Here is a 26,507-nt window from a genome sequence, read left to right on the forward strand (position 1 = left end):
GTATCACAACCAGCCATTTCTGTTACAGGACTCTGTTTTTTTACCCCTGTACTAACATGGTCTGATCTGCTGGGTATTTCCTGCAGTTCTATGTTTCAATTTTGGTTGCAGTCAATTCTTCATTAATAATCGACTAGCTTCATAAACAGATTTTCATTACAGCAACCCTACAGTAACCTTATTAGAAATATTCCCTTTGCCTTCCTCCACCTCCCTGCAACATACATTTGCAAGAAAAAGTTTGTGAATCTTTTGCAATTACCTGGTGTTCTGCTTTAATTACAATACTCATAAAATGTGGTCTGATCTTCATCTAAGTCACAATAATAGACAAACACAATCTGCCTAAACTAATTACAATCAATTGTACTTGATTCCTGACAAAGGGTCTCGGCCTGAAACGTTGACAGCGCTTCTCTCTATAGATGCTGCCTGGCCTGCTGGGTTCCACCAACATTTTGTGTGTGTCAATTGAACTTGTCACGTCTTTATTAAACACACTGTTTAATCATTCACAGTCCAGTTTGAAAGAAGTATGTGAACCCTCGCATTTATTAACTGGTAGAACCTCCTTCAGCAGCAATAACCTCCAGCAAACGTTTCCTGTAGCTGCTGATCAGGCTTGCATAATAGCAAGGAGAAATTTTAGACCATTCCTCCATATAAAACTGTTTCAGTTCATCAATATTTCTGGGATACCTTGCATGAACAGCCTTCTTCCGGGCCATGTCACAGCATCTCAATTGGGTTAGTCTTGACTCTGACTTGGTCATTCCAAAACACAAATTTTCTTCTTTTTAAACCATTCTGTTGTAAATTACTCTTGTGTTTCGGATCATTGTCTTAAAGCATCACCAAACTTCTATTAAGCTTCAGGAGACAAACCATTCCCCTGGCATTCTCCTGTAAAATATCTTGATACAATTTTGAATTCATCGTTCCTTCAACAATTGCAAGCTGTCCAGGCCCTGAGGCAGCAAAGCAGCCCCAAACCATGATGCTCCTTCCAGCATGTGTCACAGTTGGGTCAGGGTTTTGGTGTTGGTGTTAATGTTTCTTTTTCCTCTGTCACGTACCCTGTGACCGGGTTACCGAAACAGCAGAAATGGAATACACGTTGCAGTCTGGTACTACTGTAACTAATAGCATTTATTAGTAAACTAAGTAATACAGTACTATAAAATGCAAATATATGAAACAGGTTAGCAATGATATATACAGAAGTGTGGAAATAGGAATCAAAACCAAGCTCTTTCAAAGTCTAGGGGGTAAATGGAAAGTCTTACGATGGTGAAGAGTTCAGTTCAGTCTAGGTCGAGGTAGTTCTGGTGTAACGTTGGAGAGAGAGAGAGCGAGCGAGAAGTGATGCAATTTCCCTCGGGATCAATAAAGTATGTCTGTCGCTGTCGATCTTCCCATATCTTCCTGTTGCGGTCACCGACTATGGCCGTTCTTCAGTGGTAGACCTGTCACCCAGGCAAGGGTGGACAAACAAACAAGTCCACACCGATCGCACCTTCACTCACTGTGAGCCACAGATCAATTCCCCAAATCGATCCTCCAAACCCCCATCTTCACGTGGGTGCACAATGCTCTTTCAATGTTCCGTAGTGTGTCTGCTTGTGTCTTCGCAGACCTGCTTTTTATCATCACTTGCTGGACACCGGCTGTCCATCAAACTGGCTCCGCCTTGCTGTCTCTGCAAGAATTTTTCAAGCAGGCAAAAGTGTCCTTGGAGCAAAGGTAAACAATCAGCCAAGGAGCCATAATAGTAAATCATCTCTCTCTCTCTCTCATCTGCTTGGGATATCTCCACCCCCCCCCCCCATTCTTCTCTCTCATTAGCAGAATAGTTCACTGGGGGGGGGGGGTCAACTCTGGACCCCATCTTAGCTTGGTTTGCTCATTAAATCTCCAAGCATAGCAGTGTGCATTTCTGCCTAAAAGTTCGACTTTTATCTCATCTGTCCACAGAACATTGTCCCAGAAGTGCTGTGGAACATCCAGGTGGTATTTTACAAACTTGAGAAGTTCAGCAATGTTTTTTTTGGAGAGCAGTGGTTTCCTCTGTGGTGTCCTTCCATGAACACCATACTTGTTCAGTGGTTTTCTTATAGTGACACATGAACAGAGACCTTGGCACATTCTAGAAACCTTTGCAGGTCTTTCGCTGCTGCTCGAGTTCTTTTTCACCTCCTTCAGCATTGCATATTGTGCTCTTGGTGTGATCTTCACAGGACATCCACTGCTAGGGAGAGTAGCAACAGTACTGAGTTTCCTCCATTTGCAGGACAGTTTCTCTTGCTGTGGACTGATGAACACTCAGGTCTTTAGAAATGCCATTGTAGCCTTTTCCAGCTTCATGCATCTCTACAATTCTTCTTCTAAAGTCCTCTGAAAGTTGTTTTGATCCAGGCATGGTGCACATAAACAGATCTTTTTTTGAGAAGAGTAGGCTCCATCAGTAACCTGACTATGTGCGTCTTTTTTTGATAGGGCAGGGCACCTCTACAAGCCACACCTCAGATCTCATTTCATTGATTGTAACACCTGACTTCAAATAGCTTTGTAGAAGGCATTACCCCATAGGTTCACATACTTTTTTGACCCTAGACTGTGATTGCTTAAAAGGTGAACTCAGCATTGACAAGAAATAGTACAATTGTTTGTGTGTTGTTAGTTTAGGCAGAAAGTGCTAATCTAGTATTGTGACTTAGATGAAGATCAGACTACCTTTTGAGTAATGCAGAAAACCAGGTTCACAAACTTTTTCTTGCAACTGTACAGTATATCAAAATAGGGTTTAATATTACCAGCATATGTTGTGAAATTGTTTATTTTATGACAGCAGTACAATGAAATACACGATAAATAAATGTGAACAAAAAAACTGAATTACAGTTAGTATGTCTAGTAAATAGTTAAGTTAAAATAAGTAGTACAAAAAAAATAGTGAGGTGGTGTTCATGGCTTCAATGTCAATTTAGAAATCAGACAGCAGAAGGGAAGGAGCTGTTCCTGAACAAATGAGTGTATGCCATCAGGCTTCTAAACCTCCTTCCCAACAGTAACAATGAGAAGAGGGCATATTCTTGGTGGTGAAGGTCCTTAATGATGGACACCATCTTCCTAAAGCATTGCTCCTTGAAGATGCCTTGGATACTACGAAAGCTAGTGCCCATGATAGAACTGACCAATCTTACAAGTTTCTGTGACTTATTTCAAACTTGTGCAGTAGCTTCCCCACCCCTCCATAACAGATGGTGATGCAGGCAGTCAGAATGCTCTCCATGTGTAGTTGTAGAGGTTTGGGTGTTTTATTTGACAAATCAAATCTCAAATGAAATATAGCCACTGTCTTGCCTTCTTTATAGGTGCTTATCACTTCACTTCTGATCCCTCTATGAGGATTAGTTTGTATTCTCTTGTCTTACCTTCTCGGCTCTTTGGTCTTGCTAGCGTGAACACAAGGTAGTTGCTGCAACACCACTGAACTGGCACATCAGACTGGTCCCAGTGAGGGTCAGTGCGTGTGGGACTGGTCACAGTGAGGGTCAGTAACTCCTGTATGCTTTTCATCACTCTCTGAAACTACACCAACAGTAGTTGTATCACCAGCAAATTTATAAATGGTATTTGAGCTATGCCTAGCTATGCAGTCATGGGTGTAGAGAGAGTAAAGCAGTGGACTAAGCACACATCCCTGAGGTGCGCCAGTGTTGACAGTCAGCAAGCTGGAGATGTTATCTCCAATCCCCACTGATTGTGGTCTGATGGTTAGGAAATCAAGGATCCAGTTGCAGAGGGAGGTACAAAAGCCCAGGTTCTGTAGCTTTTCGATCAGGACTGTAGGAATGATGCTGTTAAATGCTGAGCTACAGTTGATAAACAGTGTTCTGTTTTTGCATTGTCCAGGTGATCCAAGGTCGCATGGAGAACCATTGAGATCACCTCAGCTATAGAGTTATGTGGCGATAGACAAATTGTAGCGGGTCCAGGTCACTCCTGAGACAGGTGTTGATTCCAACCATGTGCATAGTCCAGTTTATTTCCATCAGTTTTAAGCAGCAATAGATTATTCAAACACATTAAAATTTCATCTCTGACTGTACACATCTTAGGTGCAGTTGTGGTTTTCAGATGGCCAAGCCCTCAAAGCATTTCATCACTGTAGACATGAGTGCTATTGGACGATAGTCGTTAAGGCAGCTCACACTGCTCCTCTGAGGCACTGGTATAATTGTTGCTCTTTTGAAGCAGGTGGAAACTTCCAATCATAGCAATGAGAGACTGAAAATGTCTGTATCCCCCACTAGATGGTTAGCACAGGTTTTCAGAGCCTTAACAGGTACTCCCATTGGGCCCTGCTGCCTTGCGAGGGTTCACCCCATTGAAAGAAAGACTAATGTTGGCATCCAAGACAGAGATCACAGGGTAACTGGATGCTGCAGAGATCTTTATAGCTATGGTTTTATTCTCCCTTTCAAAGCGACCATAAAAGGTGTTGAGCTCATCTGGTAGTGAGGCATCGCTGTCATTCATGTTGTTGGGCTTTGGTTGGGCCTGCAAACATTGCCAGAGTTGATGTGCATCCGATGCTGCCTCCAAACACTCTTGGAAATGTTTCTTCGCTCTTGAAATAGCCCTCAAGTTATAACTGGGTCGCCAGACTTAAATGCCACAGATCTAGCCCTCCAAAAACTATGAACCTCCAATTCATCCACAGCTTTTGGTTTGGGAATGTACAGTAAACTTTCGTTGGCACACACTCATCCACACAGATGACAACTGTGGCATACTCATCCAGACACGAAGATGACTCCCTGAATACAGTCCAGTTCACCAATTCACAGCAGTCCTATAAGTGCTCCTATGCCTCCCTGGTCCTCACCACTGGTGCTGCAGTCTCCCGTCTCTAGGCACTCTTGAACTTAGTGTAACAGTGATCCAGTGTGTTATTTCCTTTGGTACTAAAGGTGATTTATTAATGACAATTCTTTAGTGATCTATCTAACTGGCCTAAATCCCCCAAAATGATGAAGGCATCAGGAAGTGCAATTGCATGCCTGTTGATTACATTGCAGTTTGCCTGTTGACACTGGTGGAAGACACCACTACCAAAATGATCACTAATTTCTCCCATGGCAGGTAAAATGACCAGCATTTAACAGGTCAGGTCAGAAATATTGAGAAGTGCACAACGAGGAGTTGATCACCAGGCACATACCTCCACCTCTGCTTTTGAGAGACTCAACTGATCCATCTTGATGGTGTATTGTAAACCTGTTTATTCAAATCACTGCGTCCAGTACAGAAAGGCTTATCCATGATTCCATGAAATAAAGAACGCAAGCAGTCCTAATGTCCCTCCAATACAGCACCCTAGCTCTGAGATCATCAATTTTTTAAATATATAATACCATCAGACCAGCACATCAACCCTGCTTTTGCCATCGGCTTCTTAAAGGGGAAGTGTGCCAGGCACAATCCAGTTTATTTCCATCAGTTTTAAGCAGCAATAGATTATTCAAACACATTAAAACTTCATCTCTGACTGTACACATCTTAGGTCCAGTTGTGGTTTTCAGATGTAGCATGCCAAAATGTGAATATTTGATGATTTCCATCATTTTTAATGAGAATTGCCATTTCGAGTTGTCTATGTATGGTGCCCCGGAAGTGGAGTCTCCTAACTTGCTCTATCAATTCTGACACTGGTCTTCACACTGAATCATTAACAGTATTTCTCCTTCCAATGATGTGGCATGGCCTGCTAAGTGTTTTCAGAACTTCTTATTTTGGGACTTCCAGTTAAGATGGTGATGGTTTAGTTGCTAAAAGCTATCGCTCTGTTTTATTTCTTATCTCCGCACTCCTTCTCTCCCTTTGTTTTTTAACTCCAAACTTATTTTCCTATCTGCCTGCGAATACGCCTGTTTTGCGATGGCTTCAAAGACCACCAAATCCGGGAAGAGAGAAGTTCCTGCTGCTGGCCCCTCGGGCAAGATTACCTCTATTTTGGCGCAACACAGACAGTAGCTGAAATTAAGTCTTCTACTATTAGTTCGGTGAATTCGAAATTGGATTATATTACATCCATGGTGGAGGATCATGCCCGACGCATATCACAACTCGAGTCTACTATGGATATGCTAGACCGCCATTTTAAAGAGCTAGAAAGCATTTGTTCCGACTTAAGAGATCATAACAGTAAGTTACTATCCAAAGTTACTGATCTGGAAAGTCGGAGCAGACATCAAAATCTGTGCATTTTCAGCTTGCTGTACGTACCTAACATGGATCTCCCGTCAAATTTTTCTCTATTCTATGTGAGATTTCTGGAAAATTCTGACCCCGCCTGAGATGGACCGAGCTCACCCCATTTCAGGGCCTATCCTGGACCCAGGACACAGGCCATGTCGTGCAATTATCTGTTTTCATCGCTACCAGACCAAAGAGTATCTCATTAAAGCTCGTTGGAGAGGAAAGCTGGTTTATAAGGATCAACCAATTCATGTTATCAAGGACTATGTTCCCCAAGTTCTGGGTCTGCAAGCTGAATTTAAAGGAGTTATGAAAGAACTATATAATCGCAGATTTAGGCCTTCCCTTCGATTCCCAGCTCACCACCGAATAATTCTTACTAGTGGAGACAAAAAGTGGTTTAACTCGGCTTCAGATGCTCAGAAATTTATTGATGACCTCCCTGTGGCTTCGACTCCCTCTGGTTCAGTCTGATGACTCACACTGGTGGAGAAGTACTTTATTTTCCTCTTTTTTTCCCTGATTTTTCTTTCTTAAGTCAGTAAATTTTTTTTTCATAGTTTTTCGCAGGTAGGTTATTAGGTTATTGGGTAACATCTGTTTACTTGTCTTTATATTTTTTTCTTAAACACTAGTTCATTTCTTTTTTTGGGATTAGTACCTTGAGTTAATCATATCAAATTTCAGTGGAATGGTTTTTCTTTTCACTTTGTATAACTTTAGTTTGTAGTACTAAAAGTTTTCTTCTTTGTAACCGATACAAAATGGAGATGATGATGATGTCAAGAAACAGGAAGTGGGATTACGGGGTGTTTTTTTTTGAAGAGCTTGCTACTGTTCTTTGGTAGCTTTCATGTTTTGGGGTCGGGAGAGAGGGAACTCTAACACCAACATTATTCATAGAACCTTTAGACATTTGTATTATTCAGGACGTTTTTCTGTCCTGTTTTTCTTGTTTTACACTTTTGCCCCAGAGCTGTTATGTGAATTTCAGATAATGCTTATGCCTATTATCCGCTATATATTTTTTAAAGGACAATGGTTAGTCCGTTAAATTTTGTAAGCTGGAATGTTAAGGGAATGTTAAAAGGAAGGTGTTTTCACATCTTAAACAGCTTAATGCAGTGATCGCTTTTTTGCAAGAAACACACATTCATAGTTCTGATAACTCTCGTCTTATGTCTAGATGAGTGGGGCAGCACTTCCATTCAACTTTTCAGGCTAAAGCCAGTGGTGCTTCAATTCATATATATCAAAATGTTTCCTTTGAGCTTCATAATAAAGTATCTGATACAAATGGTTGTTTTATTATTGTCTCAGGGAAATTCTATAACACATTGGTAGTCTTGGCCAATTTATATGCCCCCAATTCAGATGATGTGGTGTTTTTTGATCGTTTCTTCTCTTTATTGCCTGAGCTGAGTTCATATTCTCTCATATTGAGTGGTGATTTTAACTGTCGCTTAGATCCAGTTTTGGGTCGATCGTCCTCTATTCCTGGATTTCCAAGTAAATCTGCTCTATCAACTCAGTCTTTCCTTTCTAATTGTGGTATCTCAGACGTATGACGTTTTCTTCATCCAAATGTGAGAGATTATTCTTTTTTCCCCACATGTTCATCATACTTTAAGTAGAATTGATTAATTTTTAATTGATAGTCAGTTGACTCCATCTGTTTGCACCTGTGATTATCGGAGTATATTGATTTCAGATCATGCCCTAGTCACCCTGTCTATAACTCTTCTTGGTTCCCTCCAAATAAATAAACATCGGCGTTTCAATCCGACCTTGTTGTTGAATAATAATTTTGTAAGATTTATGGAGGACCAGATAACTTTTTTTTTAAAAAAAGCATGTCATCTGAAACCTCAAGTCAAGTTGTTTGGGATGCTATGAAAGCATACCCAAGGGGTCAAATAATTTCATATACTGCGAATTTAAATAGAAAGACCCATAAAGAGTGATTAGATCTAATTAATCAAATTAAAGCAATAGACCAAATATATACCCAGACTAAAAATTCAGATCTGTATAAGAAACGAGTGGAACTTCAAAGAAAGTTTGACCTTATTTCCACTCACCCAATTGAACGCCAACTTCTGGAAAGTAAAAGCCAGTTTTATACTCATGGTGATAAATCCGGTAAAGTTTTAGTTAACCAACTAGGATGCTCCAAAGTTCAACAACATATTAGAAAAATACGAATGGAAAATGGAAATATTACCTTGAATCATTCTGAAATTAATGATACATTCCAGAACTACTATTCTCGACTCTATACTTCTGAATCCTCAGACAATATTCCTGTTGAGCATTTTTTAAATAGTTTAAACATTCCTATGCTTTCTCCCGATTTTAAAGCAAAATTGAATGCACCATTGTCACTAGAGGAAACATAATCAGCTATATCTGTACTGCAGTCTGGGAAATCTCCCGGACCTCATGGGTTCTCTGCAGAATTCTATAAATCATTTTCCTCACTGCTTTCACCTCAACTAATGTTAGTTTTAACTGACTCATTTAAATATGGTAAATTGCCAGCATCATTTAATGAGGCATGTATTATTCTTTTAGCGAGAAAAGGTAAAGATCCAATAGAGTCCTCCTCGTACAGGCCGCTGTCCTTGCTAAGTGTTGATGTTAAAATTTTGGCTAAAGTTTTGGCCTGTAGGTTGGAGAACATTCTACCTTTAATTATTTCTGAAGACCAAACTGGTTTTATTTAAAATTGCCTCTTTTTTTTTAATACGTGGTGTCTATTTAATATCTTATACTCACCTCCAACTAGAATTCCTGAATGTGTCATTTCTCTAGATGCAGAGAAAGTGTTTGATCATGTGGAGTGGAACTATCGTTTTGCGGTCTTGGAAAAATTTGATTTTGGACAAAGTTTTATTACGTGGATCAAACTGTTATATTCACACCCCACTGCTTCTGTCTTGACTAATTCTCAGCAATCCCAACCTTTTAGTCTTAAACGTGGCACCTGGCAAGGGTGTCCTTTAAGTCTCTTACTTTTCGATTTGGCTATAGAGTCATTGGCGATTGCATTTCAAAGTTGTGCTGAATTGATGGGGATTTGGAGGGGGGGTGTTGAGTACAAAGTCTTTCTTTATGCTGATGATCTTTTACTTTTTATATCAAACCCAACTACCTCCTTATCCCCAATGTTTTCACTCCCTAATGAATTTAGTCAACATTCCGGATACAAACTTAATTTACATAAGAGTGAAATTTTTCCAATAAACAGAGAAGCACGATCACTAGAATTTCATAACCTCCCTTTTAAAGTAGTAAATAATAATATTTACTTTGGCATTACAGTAACAAGAAATTATATATGTCTTTTTGGAGAAAATTTTACTAATCTTTTCAATCATACAAAACAGAGCTTAGCACAGTGGTCACCCTTGTCCATGTCTTTCATAGGTCGAATTAATGTTGTTAACGTGTTTATTCTTCCTAAATTTTTATACTTATTTCAATCTTTACCAATTTTTATTTCTAAAGTTTTTTTTGATTCATTAGATTCTATTATTTCGTCCATCTATGGAAGGGCAAACATCCCAGACTAAATAAAGCTCATCTTCAAAAACCTAGAAGGGTAGGTGGTATGGCCTTGCCCAATTTTCGTTTATATTACTGGGCAGCCAACATTCGTTGTCTTATTTTTTGGTCTTACTTTTGTAATCAGTCTGACTGCCCAATAGGGGTGGCAATGGAGTTGAATGGAGAATGGAGAATCTCCCCATCTCCACTCTTCTTGGATCCGCACTTCCTTGCCATTTGCCTAAATCAATTGTTAATCCGGTTATCAGACTCACTCCGAGAACATAGGCTCAGTTCAGAAAACATAGTGGGCTTCGGTTTCTCTCTCTACGTAATCATCTTTTTCAGCCTTCTATGCAGGACTTAACATTTCTAGATTGGCACTGAAAGAGCATTAGATGTTTTGAAGATCTTTTTAGACAAATTAGACATTTTATCAACCCTTTAATACCCAACTTTCCTGAGGTACCCATTAAAAATGTTGTGGTTTTGTTTCTTCATATGAATCCATTGAGTAAAGGTTTAATTTTTACTATTCGGGATATGTTAACGATGTTGAAGTGAGCCCCCTTCCACAAAATTAAAACAGTTGGGGAGCATGATTTAAGTTTTTCTTTGTCTGACAAGGTTTCGGATTCAGTTAATTCAACTTCTCTATGTGCTCGCCACTGCCTTTTACAGTTCAAGGTGGTACACAGGGCTCATATGTCTAAAACTAAACTATTGCGGTTCTATCCTGATATCAGTCCCTTTGTGATAAGTGCAAAGGGGGTAGCTGCCTCTCTTATTCACTTGTATTGGGCTTGTCCTAGCTTGGAGAAATTCTGGAGCAATTTTTTTTTTAAACTTTATCTCACATACTTAATTGTTATTTGGAACCTTACCCTCTGATTGCTCTTTTCGGTACTTCGGGAGAAGCTGACATGCATTTAACTCCGACTAAGCATCGTACATTGTCTTTCGTCTCTCTTTTGGCTGGATGTGCAGTCCTTAGGTGGAGAGATGTTGCCCCTCCCACTTATGCTTAGAGATATTATGTCCTGCTTAGACCTTGAAAAGATTCATTATTCACTTCTTAATTGAGATATAAAGTTCCAAAAGATGTGGGGACCTTTTTCTTGAATATTTTCATAATGCTTGTTTAGATTAAAGGTGCATCCCTCCCTTTTTGTTCTTTTGCATTTAAATCCTTTACCTTCCAGCTTCTTACGGTTAAGATTTGTTTTTTTTAATGTGTAAACATAATTATAGTTTAGGTAGTATGCAATATACATTCTTTTCATAAATACAGCTCTCTGGTGATATAGTTTTGATTACTTTTTTATATATTATAAGGTTGGCTTGGAGTTGAGTAGTGGGATGGTGGAGTGGTAACTACACAATTTTACTATGGGTACTTTGCTTAATTGTTATGAATTGTACTTTGTTATGTACATTTTGCACTGTATAAACCTCTATTGCTTTTTTTGGTTTTGTTACATTGTAAAAACACATAAAATAAAAAAAGAACTTCTTATTTTTATTTCATTTTCCAGCACTGCAGTTTATTTTATTTTGAGGGACTTCTCAGGCTCTACTTTGAATATATGTGATGACTGAGCCTCCACAGCCCCCAGAACAGAGAATTCCAAAGGTTTGCTGCATTCTTAGTGAAAAAAAATCCTCATCTTGGCCCCAAATGTCCTTAAGACTATTCTAGACATTTTCCATGTCTCCACCCTGTCAAAGTCCAGAATAATTTTGTAAGTTTCAAACAGATTTTCTCTCATTTCTCTAAACTTGTGAATACAGACCTAGTCTACTGAAACTCTCTATGGCAAACCCATTTAAATGGTCTGTCTAGTGAACTTTCATTAAACTCCATCAGCAAGTACTGCCTTTTAAAAAAAAGACTAGATGTGGTCTCACCAAGGTTCTACATATTAGAAATTGAATTGTACAGCACAGAAACAGGCCACTTTGGCTCACCTCATCCATGCCATCTGTGATGCCCATCGCTGCCTATTCCATTTAGCTGTATCAGGCCCTGATCTGTACTAACCTCTTCTCATGCTCTGTGCGATTTCTTCATATCTTTCCATTCCTTAAGCTATCAAATACTTATCCAGCTCCACTTCACATACTGTACTAATGATTCAGCCTTGCACCACCCACCAGGGCAGAAAAGTCCAGAGATTCACCACCCTCTGCGAGAAGGAATCCCGCAGTTTTAAATGACTGGTCCCTTAACCTGGAGTTATGCCCCCTTGTTCACGACATCCCATGGAAACATTCCACATCTACTCTGTCAAGCCCATTCAGTACCTTTTATGTTTGAATTAAGTCAACCCTCTTATTTCTAAACGCCAAGGAATATAGGCCCAAACTATTTAATTACTCGTGGTAGCACAATATAACTCATCCCAAAAACTAGCCTGGTGAATGAAGGAGACCAAAACAGTGTTCTAGATGAGGCTTTGCCAATGCCCTATACAATTGTAACAAAATTTCAACTCCTTTGCTGTGAAGGTCAAATTGTTGTTTACCTTCTTAACTCCTTCTTGGATCTGCCAGCCAACTTTTTGAGTTTCATCGAGTCAGACATCCTTTGCAGTCTCTCTCTAGATATAATCTCACTTTTGATTTCTCTTACTGAAGTGCATGATCTCTCACTAAATTCCCTTTGCCAGGGTGCAAGCTGAATCACCTGCAGTGATTAATCAACGCTAGTAAAACAAAGGACATGGTAATGGACCGTGGGAACACTAAGCCTGCATTGCTCCCTGCTATTATTGACGGTGAGGACGTGGATGTGGTGAGGACCTACAAATACCTGCAGGTGCACCTGGATGACAGACTTGAGTGAAGCACCAACAAGAGGCTCTGTACAAGAAGGGCCAGAATTGCCCCTATCTCCTGAAGAGACTGAGGTCTTTTGAAGAATGCAGGCCTCTCCTTCACGTGTTCTATGAGTCTGTTATCGCCAGTATAATCTTCTCTGCTGTGGTGTGCTGGGGCAATGGCGTCAACACGGGTGATGCCAAAAGGCTCAATAAACTGATTAGAAAAGCTAGCTTCATTATAGGAGTCAAACTAGACACACTGGAGGCTGGTAGAACAAAGGACCCTACGGAAAATCTTGGCAATTCTGAACAATGTTTTTCACCCTCAGCATGCCATTTTGGCTGAACAGAGTAACACTTTTAGTAATAGACTAAGAGAACTGTGCTTCTCCAAAGAGAAGCCAGTACGTTCTATATTGAGTCAACCTATAGCTGGGGAAGTGATGCTTGCCCTCCTGTTAAGACTATTAGACTTATTTTCTATTCTTTCTACTTCTCTTCTAATATTTTTATCTATGCACTTGTAATGCAACTGTGACACTATAAGTATCTATTTATCTTATTGAAAAATAGTCACTTTGGCTATATTCCAGTCTTCTGGTATCCAAATACCCCCCAATCCTGAAGTTCAAGGAATTACAAAAAAAATTACTATCAAAGGGTCCATCAACACTGTAGCACCTCTTTAAAAATCGTAACATGCAGTTCATTTGGACTTGAAAACTTTCTCTGCTAATTACCCATCTATTTTCATTTCATCTACAAACTTCTAAATCTAACCGCCCCTACATTCTAAGTTATAGAACATAGACCGTCACAGAACAGTACAAGTTCTTTGGCCCCCAATGTTGAGCCAACTTTTTAACCTACTTGAAGATCAATCTAACCCTCCATGTGCCTAAGACCTTCATACCTCTAACGTATCTGCTTCTACCACTATCCCTGGTAAGGGGCACCTAGCAACACCTCCATCCCCCACACTTTCTTGCAATCACCTTAAAGTTATGCACCCTCATATTACGTCACCTTCATATTAGCCATTTCCACCCTGGAAAAAAACAGTAGCTCTCCACTCACTCTATGCCTCTTATCACCTTTTACACCTCTATCAACTTACCTCTTATCCTCCTGCACTCCACAGAGAAAATGCAGTCCCCCAATTAATGAAATTAAATCTTTAGAAAGAGGTGACGTAAGATCGGAAGATGTAGAGTCCTTGTGGGTAGAGTTAAGAAACTGCAAGGGTTAAAAGATCCAGAATGGAGTTATGTACAGACCTCCAAACAGTAGCCAGGATGTGGAATACAAATTACAATGGGAGATAGAAAAGGTGTGTGTAAAGGGCAGTGTATTGGGGGAATTTCAATATGCAGGTAGATTGAGAAAATCAGGTTGGTGCTGGATCCCGAGTGAGTATATTAGAAGAATGCATACTAGATGGCTTTTCAGAGCAGCTTGGGGTTAATCCCAGTAGGAAAAGGCATTTCTGGATTTGATGTTGTATAAATAAATTAGATTTGATTATGAAGTTAAGGTAAAGGAATCTTTAGGAGACAGTGACCATAATATGGCTGAATTCACACTGTAGTTTGAGGGGGAGAAACTAAAAATTAGATTTATCAATATTACAGTGGAGCAAAGGGAATTACAAGGGCACAAGAGAGGAACTGGTCAAAGTTAATTGAAAGGGGACACTAGCAGGGATGATGGCAGAATAGCAAATTTCTGGGAGCAATTTGATAAGTTCCCAAGTAGTAGTATTCTAATGGAAGGATGAGGAAGCCATGACCGACAAGTTGCTATTACTAAAGAGAAGGTGCTTGGGAAGCTGAAAAATCTGAAAGTAGACAAGTCACCCGAACTAGATGGGCTACACTTCAGGGTCCTGAAAGAGTTAGCAGAAGAGATTGTGGGGCACTAGTTATGATCTTTCAAGAATCACTAGATTCTGGAATAGCCCTGGAGGAATGAAAAACTACAAATGTCATTCCACTCATTAAGGGAAAGAAGCAGAAGAAAGGAAATTATATGCCATTCGGCCTAATCTCAGTGGCTGAGAAGATCTTGGAATCCATTAAGGATGAGGTTTCAGGGTGCTTGGAGGTAAATGATAAAACAGGCCAAAGTCAGCACAGTTTCCTTAAGGGGAAATTTTGTCTGACAAACTGTTGTAATTCTTTGAGGAAATAACAGGCATAATAGACAAAGGAGAGTGAATGAATGTTATTTACTTGGATTTTTAGAAAACCTCTAATAAGGTGCCATACATAAGGCTACTAAATAAGGTACAAGCCCATGGTATTACAGAAGAGATAATAGCTTGGATAGAAAATTGGCTGACGGGCAGGAAACAGAGTGGAAATAAATGGGAGCTTTTCTGGGTGGCTACCAGTGACCAGTAAGAAAGACAAATGCAATGTCAGCATTCAGTTCAAGAGGACTAGAATATAAAAGCAAGGATGTAATGCTGAGGCTTTATAAGGCATTGGTCAGACCATACTTGGGAGTTTTGAGGGCTGTTTTGGGCCTCTCTAAGTAAGGATGTCCTGGCACTGGAGACCGTCCAGAGGAAGTTCATGAGAATGATCCTTGGAGCATTTGATAACGCTGGGCTTGTTTTGCTGGAGTTGAGAAGAATGGAGGCGGGGGGGTGTCTCATTGAAACCTATTGACCCTAGTCAGTCTTCATCCACACTGGTCTGTCAGCTGAATATTCCAGCCTGGTCCACGGATGTCCCACGTCTGAGACATGTCATCATCCTTTAAGTGCAGAACAAACGCTTAAGACTCCGGCCCATCCTCTAATTCCCAAACAATTTTTGCACCCAAAACTCTAACATGACCCCTATGCCCATCTTGGTCCTGGAAGACCATCCACCAACACAAAAAACCAAAAACAATTAAAGCTGAGCCGCTAACTTAATGTAAGTCACAGCTTGAACATTATCTCTATCTTCCTTTATCCCATACTTTCCTGTGTTTTCCTCCACTCACTCCTTTCCTAGTACTAACATTGACTTAAGTCCTGTAAATTTTCAATTCAGGCAACAATTCAACTTAAAATATTAATTGTCTCCACAGATGATGTTCAACTTGCTGAGTATTTCCAGCATTTTGTTTTTATTGTAGATTTTCCATAATTTGTAATAAAATTTCAGTATTACAAAGATACTTAGAAATTATAGTGTTCCTCAAAAGGCTTTCAAAATTAACAAACCAGCATGAAATTATTCCATTTTAAATTTTCATGCTTCAAATTTGAATCAAAAGCTGTTCATACCTGTTTTAGCATCCGTTTTAGGATCCATTATGACAAATTCTGGTCGAAGTTTACTAATTCTCCTCCCTTTTAAGATTGGTACTAATCCACCCAGGTATTCCAGATACAAGGTATAGCATGGCCCTCCTACTTCTGGGTCATCCTCTGTACGCTTCATAGTGCAGTGCAATCTTTCATTTCCTGCTGTTGGATAACTTACAAAATCCCGCATATTATTTGGGTCTGGGATTGGAGGCTAAATGAAGACAACAATAATTAGTTAAATAACCAACTTAGTTCATAAGAATTATATTTCTGTAGCAATAATACACTTACAATGCAATAGTTAAAATTCATCACAAATATTTCATATTTGGTACAGCTCACTTTAACATTTTTAAAATTTGTTCACATAATGCAATACCAGGGTTTATTGACCATTCCCAATTTCTCCTGCACTGAGGAACCATTTAAGGATAAACCAAGTCAGAATAGGTTTGCTTGATAGGTTGCCTTTCCTGATGGCTATTACTAAATCTTGAGGGTTTTTCCAATGACAGCCCAGTATCTTACTGTTACCAAGATCTGTTACTTTTAAATTTCAGGATTTTATGAAATCCAATGCCCCCCAAAATAAATAAAGCTCTTACTAAACTGTTGCAGCAACAAATCCAATTTTCAGAAAACCATCTCTAACACAGTCTGAATTTCCAAAACACCCTTTTTACTAGACTAGAGATTTCATTGTAATGTTTTACATGCCAATTGATTAAGACTTCAAATACTAACACAAAAGACCATCTGAAGTGGAAGACACTTTTAACTTGTACTAGTTATTCAAAAGCACAGGTTTTTAAAGTAATCCACTTTAAGCTATTCACATCAATACTTCCACAATATTTTGCTATCAATCTCTGCAAGAGGAGAAAAATGCTAATCCATAACACATATTCTAAACTAGAATGGGATAATTTTTTTCTTTGCACTTGTTGATTGACAATTACATACATGTCTTAAATTAGATACCATTTAGCAGCTAAAATTTGACCACAGACCCAGTTCTACCAGTACTGTGAACTATAGTGTACTATACAATCAAACAGCAGATATTGCTCCTAGTGAAGAAAATTGTTTGTGAATTTGTCATTGTACCTCAATGTCTGTGGTCAGATCTTGCAGTTTAATCTGCTACAACCTTGTTTCTCTGTACAAATTAGGCAAAATTTGCATTATATATAACAATAGAAACATAGAAAACCTACAGCAAAATACAGGTCCTTCGGTCCACAATGCTATGCCGAACATGTCCTTATCTGAGAAATTATCCCCCTTATCCCCCTATTTTTCTGAGCTCCATATACCTGTCAAGGAGTCTCTTAAAAGACTCTACCATATCCCGCTTCCACCACTGTCGCCAGCAATCCATTCCACGCACTCACCACTCTGTGTAAAAAACTTAACCCGATAACTTGTCTGTACCTACTTCCAAGCACCTTAAAACTGTGCCCCCTCGTGTTAGCCATTTTAGCCCTGACTATTCACATGATCAATGCCTCACATCATCTTATACACCTCTATCAGGTCACCTCTCATCCTTTGCCACTCCCCTATCCTGGCAACATCCTTGAAAATCACCTCTGCACCATTTCTATGGTTTCCACATCCTTCCTATAGTAAGGTGACCAGAACTGAGCACAGTACTCCAAGTGGGTCCTACATAGCTGCAACATTACCTCTCAGCTCTTAAACACGATCCCACGATTGATGAAGGCCAATGCGTCATATGCTTTCTTAACCACAGAGTCAACCTTGAATGTCCTATGGATTCAGACCACCAAGATCCCTCTGATCCTCCACACTGCCAAGAGTCTTACCATTAATACTATATTCTGCCGTCATATTTGACCTACCAAAATGAACCACCTCACACTTATCTGGGTTGAACTCCATCTGCCACTTCTCAGCCCAGTTGTGCATCCTATCAATGTCCCGCTGTGATCTCCAACAGCCCTCCATACTATCCACAACACTTCCAACCTTTGTGTCATCAGCAAATTTACTAACCCATCCCTCCACTTCTTCATCCAGGTCATTCATAAAAATCACGAAGAGTAGGGGTCCCAGAACAGATCCCTGAGGCACACCACTGGTGACTGACCTCCATGCAGAATGTGAACCATCTACAACTACTATTTGCCTTCTGTGGGCAAGCCAGCTCTGGATCCACAATGCAATTTCCTCCTGCCAAACTTCAGTAAGAAGGTTGGTTTTCCTCTATTTATTTTAATGTTCACAGTCATAAAAGTATACCGTGTCAATAAACTGCTGAAATATTCAATGTTATAAGCCAAGGTCGGTAGAATAAAAATACAAATTCCAGATTCACCAATGCTTTATTTACGTCAGGGGTTCTCAACCTTGTTTATGCCATAGACCAATACCATAAAGCAAGGGGTTCACGGACTCCAGCTTGGGAACCACTGATTTAAATGGAATGAAAAGTCCATAACTGAAAGTGAACCCAACGTGACTGACTTTGCAAATATTGATTATTAAGTAAATAAAACGTGTGCAGCTAAAAATGTTTTCCTTACTGCTTTTGAAAAATGTTCACTAGATGCAGAAATTAGGCCATCTTCAAATGAACTTGGATTCACAAATCAATTAGGAAAAACAACCCCTTTCAAATTGACAAACTCGTACAAAGATTTAATTCCATTCATTGATTTAATCAAACCTTTTCTCATAAGTATAAAATGGTGCACCTGATCTGTGCAATGGGCAATATACTAGCTCTTCAGATGGCAGTTCAGTTCAACTGACTTCCTACTCTACTGATGGACTCAGCATTGAGCTGTGAGGCCACATACATTTCATATCTGGCCCCTCAGCTGTACATCAACCCAGTTACATTTAGTGCAATCCCATTCATTTGCATGGGGGTGCCAAACTTCAGTAAAAAGGTTGATTTTCCTCTATTTATTTTACTACTGTTTTAATAAATTTGTAACATGGTTTTAAATAATTGGTAATTTTATTCAGTTATTTTAAATGTTTATCTTTAATCATTAGGTAGACATAAAGAGTAGATAGGTCACCAGGCTAGTGAATGGGGTCTTGGCCTTCTGTCATGTGCAGCAAGATGTGCTCCTGGTCGAGTACATGTGAAATGATTGCATTAATGATTTTGACAGGGCACACTGGAACTGCATGGCACAAAAATACAGCCCAAGAGTGATGAATGCAAAATACATGCCATGTGGAAGATGATCAGATTCCATTATGTAGAGTGCAAAACCATTTAGAAAAATATTGAATAACTTAACTGAATGTTTATATACAACTTTGGAAGGGCAAACAACAAATTCTCAATATCTACAAGAAGAATGTTTTGCTCAAAAAAAGTTCCAAGGAGGAAGTAATGAGACACCCACACTCAACAGATTTTTCTTGCTTCAAAAGATCTAAATAATGCTTGTACATAAAAGAATAATTTCACATTTAAAAGAATAATAATAATAAAAAAAAAAGACTGGATTTCCAAGCAGTGTATACTTTATACAAATGAGTAAACAAGTGAAACCAGGTAGGTTAAGCCCTGAGCTGGCAACATAAGGAAACTGTGTCTCAAAACACGACATTGCAATTTTGGAGAATATGCTAACTGCTTTGAAAATCAAACTCCATGGCTTGTAATCTAATAGGTGCGATCCGCACTGCTATCATAATTTATACCCAAACAGGACATGTAGATTGATTCATAAGCGAATGTGGAAATTTAGTTGAAAATTCCAAAAGGATCAATGAGAGATGAAAGCCAATCAATTACTTCAATTATCAGGAGTTGCCTATGATGCTATTTTTTCAGTGCATCATTTTCAATCGTTTGTGTTTGAAAATAACTAACAATATGAATCGGCGCTGGTTCTTCATGTATGATAATCTCTTTTTTTTTTAACTTCTGCTTTGAGTGTGGGTGTTTTTTTTTAAAAACATATCTTTCAAGCCGCTTTCAGGAGAGATAGGGTTAGATTTAATGTTAGATTACTCTTTGGCCATTCTTTGGCCTTTTTCTCCCCAGGCTTTTGTGGGTGGGGAGGGGTATTTCTATTTTTAGTTTAGATTTTTTCAACTGGGCTGATCTGAAACTATTAAAATGTCCGAAATGTCGTAAATTCAGATTCCTCTTCGAACCTTTTTTCCTCTTCCGGGTTCATGAGTTTGTATTCTGGTTAACCCTTTGTGTACCATATGGCTCATTCTAGTAACATGGATAAGATGATCAATTTTGTTTCTTGGAATACAAACTGTTTAAACCATCCGATTAAACGGAATATTTTTTTTTAAGTATTCCATCGAATGAATGCTCATACCTTTGCACAATAAACTCGTGTGAGGAAAGAGGATAATCAGTGTTTTTATTTAGGTTTTGGAAGGGTAAACAATATCATTCGAATTCTCAGGCTAAAGTGAATGGAGTTTCTATTTTTATAGATTCTTCAATCTCAGTTGTTCATCAGGAAACACTTTCAGATCCGAATGGTAGATTTTTGTTAATTACTGGCTTACTCTGTAACAAAAAAGTTGTTATGGTTAAAGTTTATGATCCAAATGATGATTATCCAGAATTTTTAAGCATTTATTTATATCCCTTCCTAATTTAAATGATTTTTGTTGATAATGGGTGGAGATTTTAACTGCTGTCTAAATCCCTGGATGGATAGATCTGCACCTAATCAGACACTTCCGAACAAATCAGCTACTCTTATCAATTCCCTTATGGTTGATTCTGGAGTTTCAGAAATTCGGAGATTTTCACATCCTGAGGATAAAGAATTTTCATTCTTTTCTCATGCATATCACAATTATTCTAGAATTGTTTTTTTTTTATTAATTCTTGCTTAATTCCACTTGTTGCTGATTGTAACTATGATTCCATTGCCATGTCTGAAACTTTCTATCACGTTATTGGCTACATCTTCTAATACTAGACAATGGCAGTTCAAATCTGTCCTACTTCAGGACTCGGATTTTGTTAATTTTATTAAGCAACAGATTGATTTTTTCTTTTCAACAAACTCTATGGAAGAAATTTCCAGCGGGCTACTATGGGACATTTTTAAAGTATATATCCATGGACAAATTATTTCCTATTTTGCTGGATTGAAAAAATGAACTAATAATGAAATACTTAAGCTGATAAAATAAATTGATAAGAAATATTCTACTGCTCCTAGTAAGGAGCTTTATAAAAAGAGGGTTGAACTTCAAATGGAGCATAGTTTATTATTAACATCCTCCATTGCTAATCAATTAATTAAAACTAGGAGTCAATTTTATATATATATATATGATGATAAATCTGGTAAATTATTGGCTAATCAATTGAAAACTGCTTCAGTTAAACACCAGATAATTAAGATACGTAAATTCTGATGGTTAATCATAATGAGCTAAAGAAAGCTTTTCAAGAATTTTACACTTCTTTATATCAATCAGAATTTCCTTACTATAATGCATGAGTTTTTAATGAAATTGAATATTCCGAAACTACCACCCAATGAATGTTTAACATTAGATGTAGCTGTCACGGAAGAAGAAATAAAGAATGCTATTTCTTCAATGAATTCAGGTAAAGCACCTGGTCTGGTCAGCTATACAGTAGAATTTTTAAAAATCCTTTTCTACTATACTTTCCCCTTGCTTATGCAGAATCTTTAAGGATCCATTATTTATAGGTAAATAACCACAATCTTTTTACAAAGCATCTATTTCCCTAATTCTCAAAAAAGATAAGGATCCTACTGAATGTGCATCATATAGGCCCATATCCTTGCTGAATGTGGATTCCAAGATTTTTTCTAAAATACTGGCGACCAGATTGGAGAATGCATTGCCTCAAATTATTTCTATTGATCAGACTGGATTTATTAAAAATCATTATTCGTCCTTTAATATTAGGAGACTAATGAATTTTGTTTACATTCCTACTCCAGAATATGTCATTTCACTGGATGCTGAGAAAGCATTTGACAGAGTTGAATGGACATATTTATTTAGTATGCTTGAGAAATTTAATTTCAGCCTGAAATTTATATCTTGGATTAAACTGCCATACCATACACCCTTTGGCTTCGGTATTTACCAATAATCAAAAATCTCCCGTTTTTCAGTTGTTTCAAGGCACCAAGCAGGACAGTCCTCTTAGACCATTATTATTTGATATCGCCTTGGAACCTTTAGTTATTGCTATTCGAGACTCACCTTATATACTTGGTCTTACCCGTGGGAATGAGATACATAAGTTATCACTATATGCAGATGATTTGTTACAATACATCTCTAATCCTGAGAAATCCATTCCTACAGTAATAACCCTGCTTGCTCAGTTTAGTAATTTTTCTGGCTACAAAGTGAATCTTAATAAGAGTGAACTCTTCCCATTAAACATGCAGGTTCCAATTTATAGACGTTCACCATTCAGATTGGTTACTGACTATTTTACTTATCTGGGTGTTAAAATTACTAAGAAATTTAAGGATTTATTTAAGGTCAATTTTTTTTACCTTTAATTGCTCAGATTAAACAATTGCTTACTAAATGATCCCCATTGTCTTTATCACTGATTGGTCGAATCAATGCTATTAAGACGATTATTCTACATAAATTTTTATATCTATTTCAAACGGTACCAAATTTTATTCCTAAATCCTTTTTTGATACTGTTGACTCTAAGATTTCTTCATATATATGGCAAAGTAAAAATCCTAGGTTAAATAAAGAATACTTACATAAGTCTAAAAAGGATGGTGGTTTGGCATTACGAAATTTAAGATTTTATTATTGGGCAATTAATATCTGATATTTAATATTTTGGACACAGAACTTGGATATAATTCCAAGTCCGCAACGGGTAAACCTTGAATGTAAATCTGTACATTTGTACATATGTACATCTGTACATAGGGTTTTCATTGGTTTCTATTTTAGGGACTTCACTTCTCTTTGTTCTTTCTAAACTAAACAAATGGCTAATCCAGCAATTAAATATAAACTACGAATATGGTTTCAGTTTCATAAATTTTTTGGTTTGAATAAATTTATCCTATCAAGCCCTATTACATCGAATTTTTTTTCCAACCCTGTATTGGATCAAGCCTTTTTGAGATGGAAAATGAAGGGCATAATATGCTTTTGCGACTTATTTTTGGATAACTGATTCATGTCTGTTTCATACTGTTAAAGATCTAGACGGGCTAGAGTTTGTAAAATATGTCCAGGAAAGTTTTCTAAATCAATATATAGAGGTACTGACTAGAGAGGATGCAATATTAGATCTTGTATTAGGAAACAAGTTAACACAGGTGACTGAAGTGTGTGTAGGGAAACTTTGGTTCCAGTGATCACAACACCATTAGTTTCAACTTGATCATGGATAAAGTTAGATCTGGTCCTCAGGTTGAGGTTCTAAACTGGAAAAAGGCCAAATTTGAAGAAATGAGAAAGGATCTAAAAAGTGTGGATTGGGACAGGTTGTTCTCTGGCAAGGATGTCGTTGGGAAGTGGGAGGCCTTCAAAGGAGAAATTTTGAGAGTGCAGAGTTTGTATGTTCCTGTTAAAGGCAAAGTGAATAAGGATAAGGAACCTTGGTTCTCCAGGGATATTGGAACTCCGATAAAGAAGGAGAGAGAGACGTATGACATGGATAGGAAATGGAGCAAATAAGGTACTTGAGTATAAAAAGTGCAAAACATACTTAAGAAATCAGGAGGGCTAAAACAAGACATGACGTAGCTTTGGTAGTCAAGGTGAAGGATAATCCAAAGAGCTTCTACAGTTATATTAAGAGCAAATGGATAGTAAGGGATAGAAACATAGAAAATAGGTGCAGAAGTAGGCCATTCGGCCCTTCGAGCCTGCACCGCCATTCAGTATGATCATGGCTGATCATCCAACTCAGAACCCTGTACCTGCTTTCTCTCCAAACCCCCTGATCCCTTTAGCCACAAGGGCCATATCTAGCTTCCTCTTAAATATAGCCAATGAACCGGCCTCAACTGTTTCCTGTGGTAGAGAATTCCACAGATTCACCATTCTCTGTGTGAAGAAGTTTTTCCTCATCTCGGTCCTAAAAGGCTTCCCCTTTATCCTTAAACTGTGACCCCTCGTTCAGGACTTCCCCAACATCGGAAACAATCTTCCTGCATCCGGCCTGTCCAATCCCTTTAGAATTTTATACATTTCAATAAGATCCTCAATCTTCTAAATTCCAGTGAGTATAAGCCTAGTCGATCCAGTCTTTCTTCATATGAAAGTCCTGCCATCCCAGGAATAAAGTTGGTCCTCTTGAAGATCAGAGTGGCCGGCTATGTATGGAACCAAAAGAAATGGGGGGGGGAGACCTTAAATGGGTTTTTTTTTTAAGGAAACTGGCATGGAGTCAATGGAAATGAGGCAAACTGGTAGTGAGGTCATGGATCCTATCCAGATTGAAGAGGAGGAGGTGCTTGCTATCTTGAGCAAATCAGAGTAGATAAATCCCCAGGACCTGACAGGGTATTCTCTCAGACCTTGAAGGAGACTAATGTTGAAATTGCAGGGGTCCTGGCAAATACATTTAAAACGTCAGTATCTACGAGTGAGATGTCGGAGGATTGGAGGATAGCTCATGTTGTTCCATTGTTTAAAAAAGGCTATAAAAGTAATCCGGGAAATTATAGGCTGGTAAGTTTGACACTAGTAGTAGGTAAATTATTGGAAGGAGTACTAGGAGATAGGATCTACAAGTATTTAGATAGACAAGGACTTATTAGGGAGAGTCAACACAGCTTTGTGTGTGTAGGTCACGCTTAACAAATCTATTAGAGTTTTTTGAGGAGGCTACAAGGGAAGTGGATGAAGGGAAGGCAGTGGATGTTGTATACATGGACTTCAGTAAGGCCTCTGACAAGGTCCCACATGGGAGGTTAGTTAGGAATATTCAGTCACTAGGTACACATGGTGAGGTAAGTAAATTGGATTAGACATTGGCTCAATGGGAAGTGTCAGAGTGTGGTAGTGGAGTATTGCTTCTCTGAGTGGAGGCCTGTGACTAGTGGTGTGCCACAGGGATCAGTGCTGGGTCCATTGTTATTTGTCATCTATATCAATGATCTGGATGATAATGTGGTAAATGTGGTAAATTGGATCAGCAAGTTTGCTGATGATACAAAGATTGGAGGTGTAGTGGACAGTGAGGAAGGTTTTCAAAGCTTGCAAAGGGATCTGGACCAGCTGGAAAAATGGGCTGAAAAATGGCAGATGGAGTTTAATACAGACAAGTGTGAGGTATTGCACTTTGGAAGGAAAACCCAAGGTAGTATATACAAGGTAGGGCTCTGAGGAGAGCAGTAGAACAGAGGGATCGGGGAATACAAATACAAAATTCCCTAAAAATGGCGTCACAGGTAGATAGGGTAGTAAAGAAAGCTTTTGGTACATTGGCCTTTATAAATCAAAGTGTTGAGTATAAGAGTTGGAATGTTATGGTGAGGTTGTATGATGCATTGGTGAGGACGAATTTGCAGTACTATGTGCAGTTTTGGTCACCGGATCACATGAAGGATATTAATAAGGTTGAAAGAGTGCAGAGAAGGTTTTCAAGGATGTTGCCGAGACTTGAGAAACTTAAGTTACAGAGAAAGGTTGAATAAATTAGGACTTTATTTCCTGAAGCATAGAAGAATGAGGGGAGACTTGATAGAGGTATATAAAATTATGATGGGTATAGATAGGAGTGAATGCAAGCAGGCTTTTTCCACTGAGGCTAGGGAAGAAAAAAACCAGAGGACATGGGTGAAGGGGGAAAAGTTTAAAGGGAACATCAGTGGGGCTTCTTCACACAGAGTGGTGGGAGTGTGGAATGAGCTGCCAAATGAAGTGGTAAATGCGGGCTCACTTTTAACATTTAAGAAAAACTTGGACAGGTACATGGATGACAGGTGTATGGAGGGATATGGGCCAGGTGCAGGTCAGTGAGACGAGGCAGAAAAATGGTTCGGCACAGCCAAGAAGGGCCAAAAGGCTTGTTTCTGTGCAGTAATGTTCTATGGTTCTATGGCCTTTTGAACAGTTATCTAATAGATATCTTGCCCAGATCCCATTTTTCTTTAGATACTTACAAATTAGAAACGTTTTGAATACTACTTTATCTACTTTTCTGACTTCATATCCAACTGATATCACAGAAGTAGTTCTAGGTTTAAACCCTTATCAGAAGGGTTTAATAACTACTATCTATGATATGATTATGAAAATATAGCCAAATATATCTAATAAAATTAAAAATGAATGGGAAAGGGAACTTCAACTTGTATTACCAATAGAGAATTGGGAGAAAATTTTTCAATTAGTTAGCTTTTCCTCTATATGTGCTAAACATGCGTTAATACAATTTAAGGTGGTGCATAGGACCCACATGTCCCTATGCATAAACTAGATAAAGATACACTAGCTCGTTTTTACTCTCATATAAATCCTGTCTGTGATAGATGTCATTCTGAGGTAGCTTCTATGACCCACATGTTCTGGTCTTGACCGCTTTTGGAAAAATACTGGAAAGATATTTTTGATAC

General features: G+C 38.5%; 1 protein-coding gene across 2 annotated transcripts in view; it reads right to left on the reverse strand.

The window, feature by feature from the left end:
• tulp4a (TUB like protein 4a) overlaps positions 1 to 26,507 on the reverse strand; it is a 187,155-nt gene that overhangs the window by 59,076 nt on the left and 101,572 nt on the right. For both annotated transcript variants that reach the window (XR_009515206.1, XM_059986566.1), the window contains exon 8: positions 15,916 to 16,150. Coding sequence is in view for 1 of the 2 variants with exons in the window: in XM_059986566.1 (XP_059842549.1) it covers positions 15,916 to 16,150 (235 nt within the window). In the remaining variant the exon portion in view is untranslated. The remainder of the gene's footprint in view (positions 1 to 15,915; positions 16,151 to 26,507) is intronic.

This window comes from Hypanus sabinus, chromosome 12, assembly GCF_030144855.1.
Source record: "Hypanus sabinus isolate sHypSab1 chromosome 12, sHypSab1.hap1, whole genome shotgun sequence".
Classification (NCBI taxonomy): Eukaryota; Metazoa; Chordata; class Chondrichthyes; order Myliobatiformes; family Dasyatidae; genus Hypanus; species Hypanus sabinus.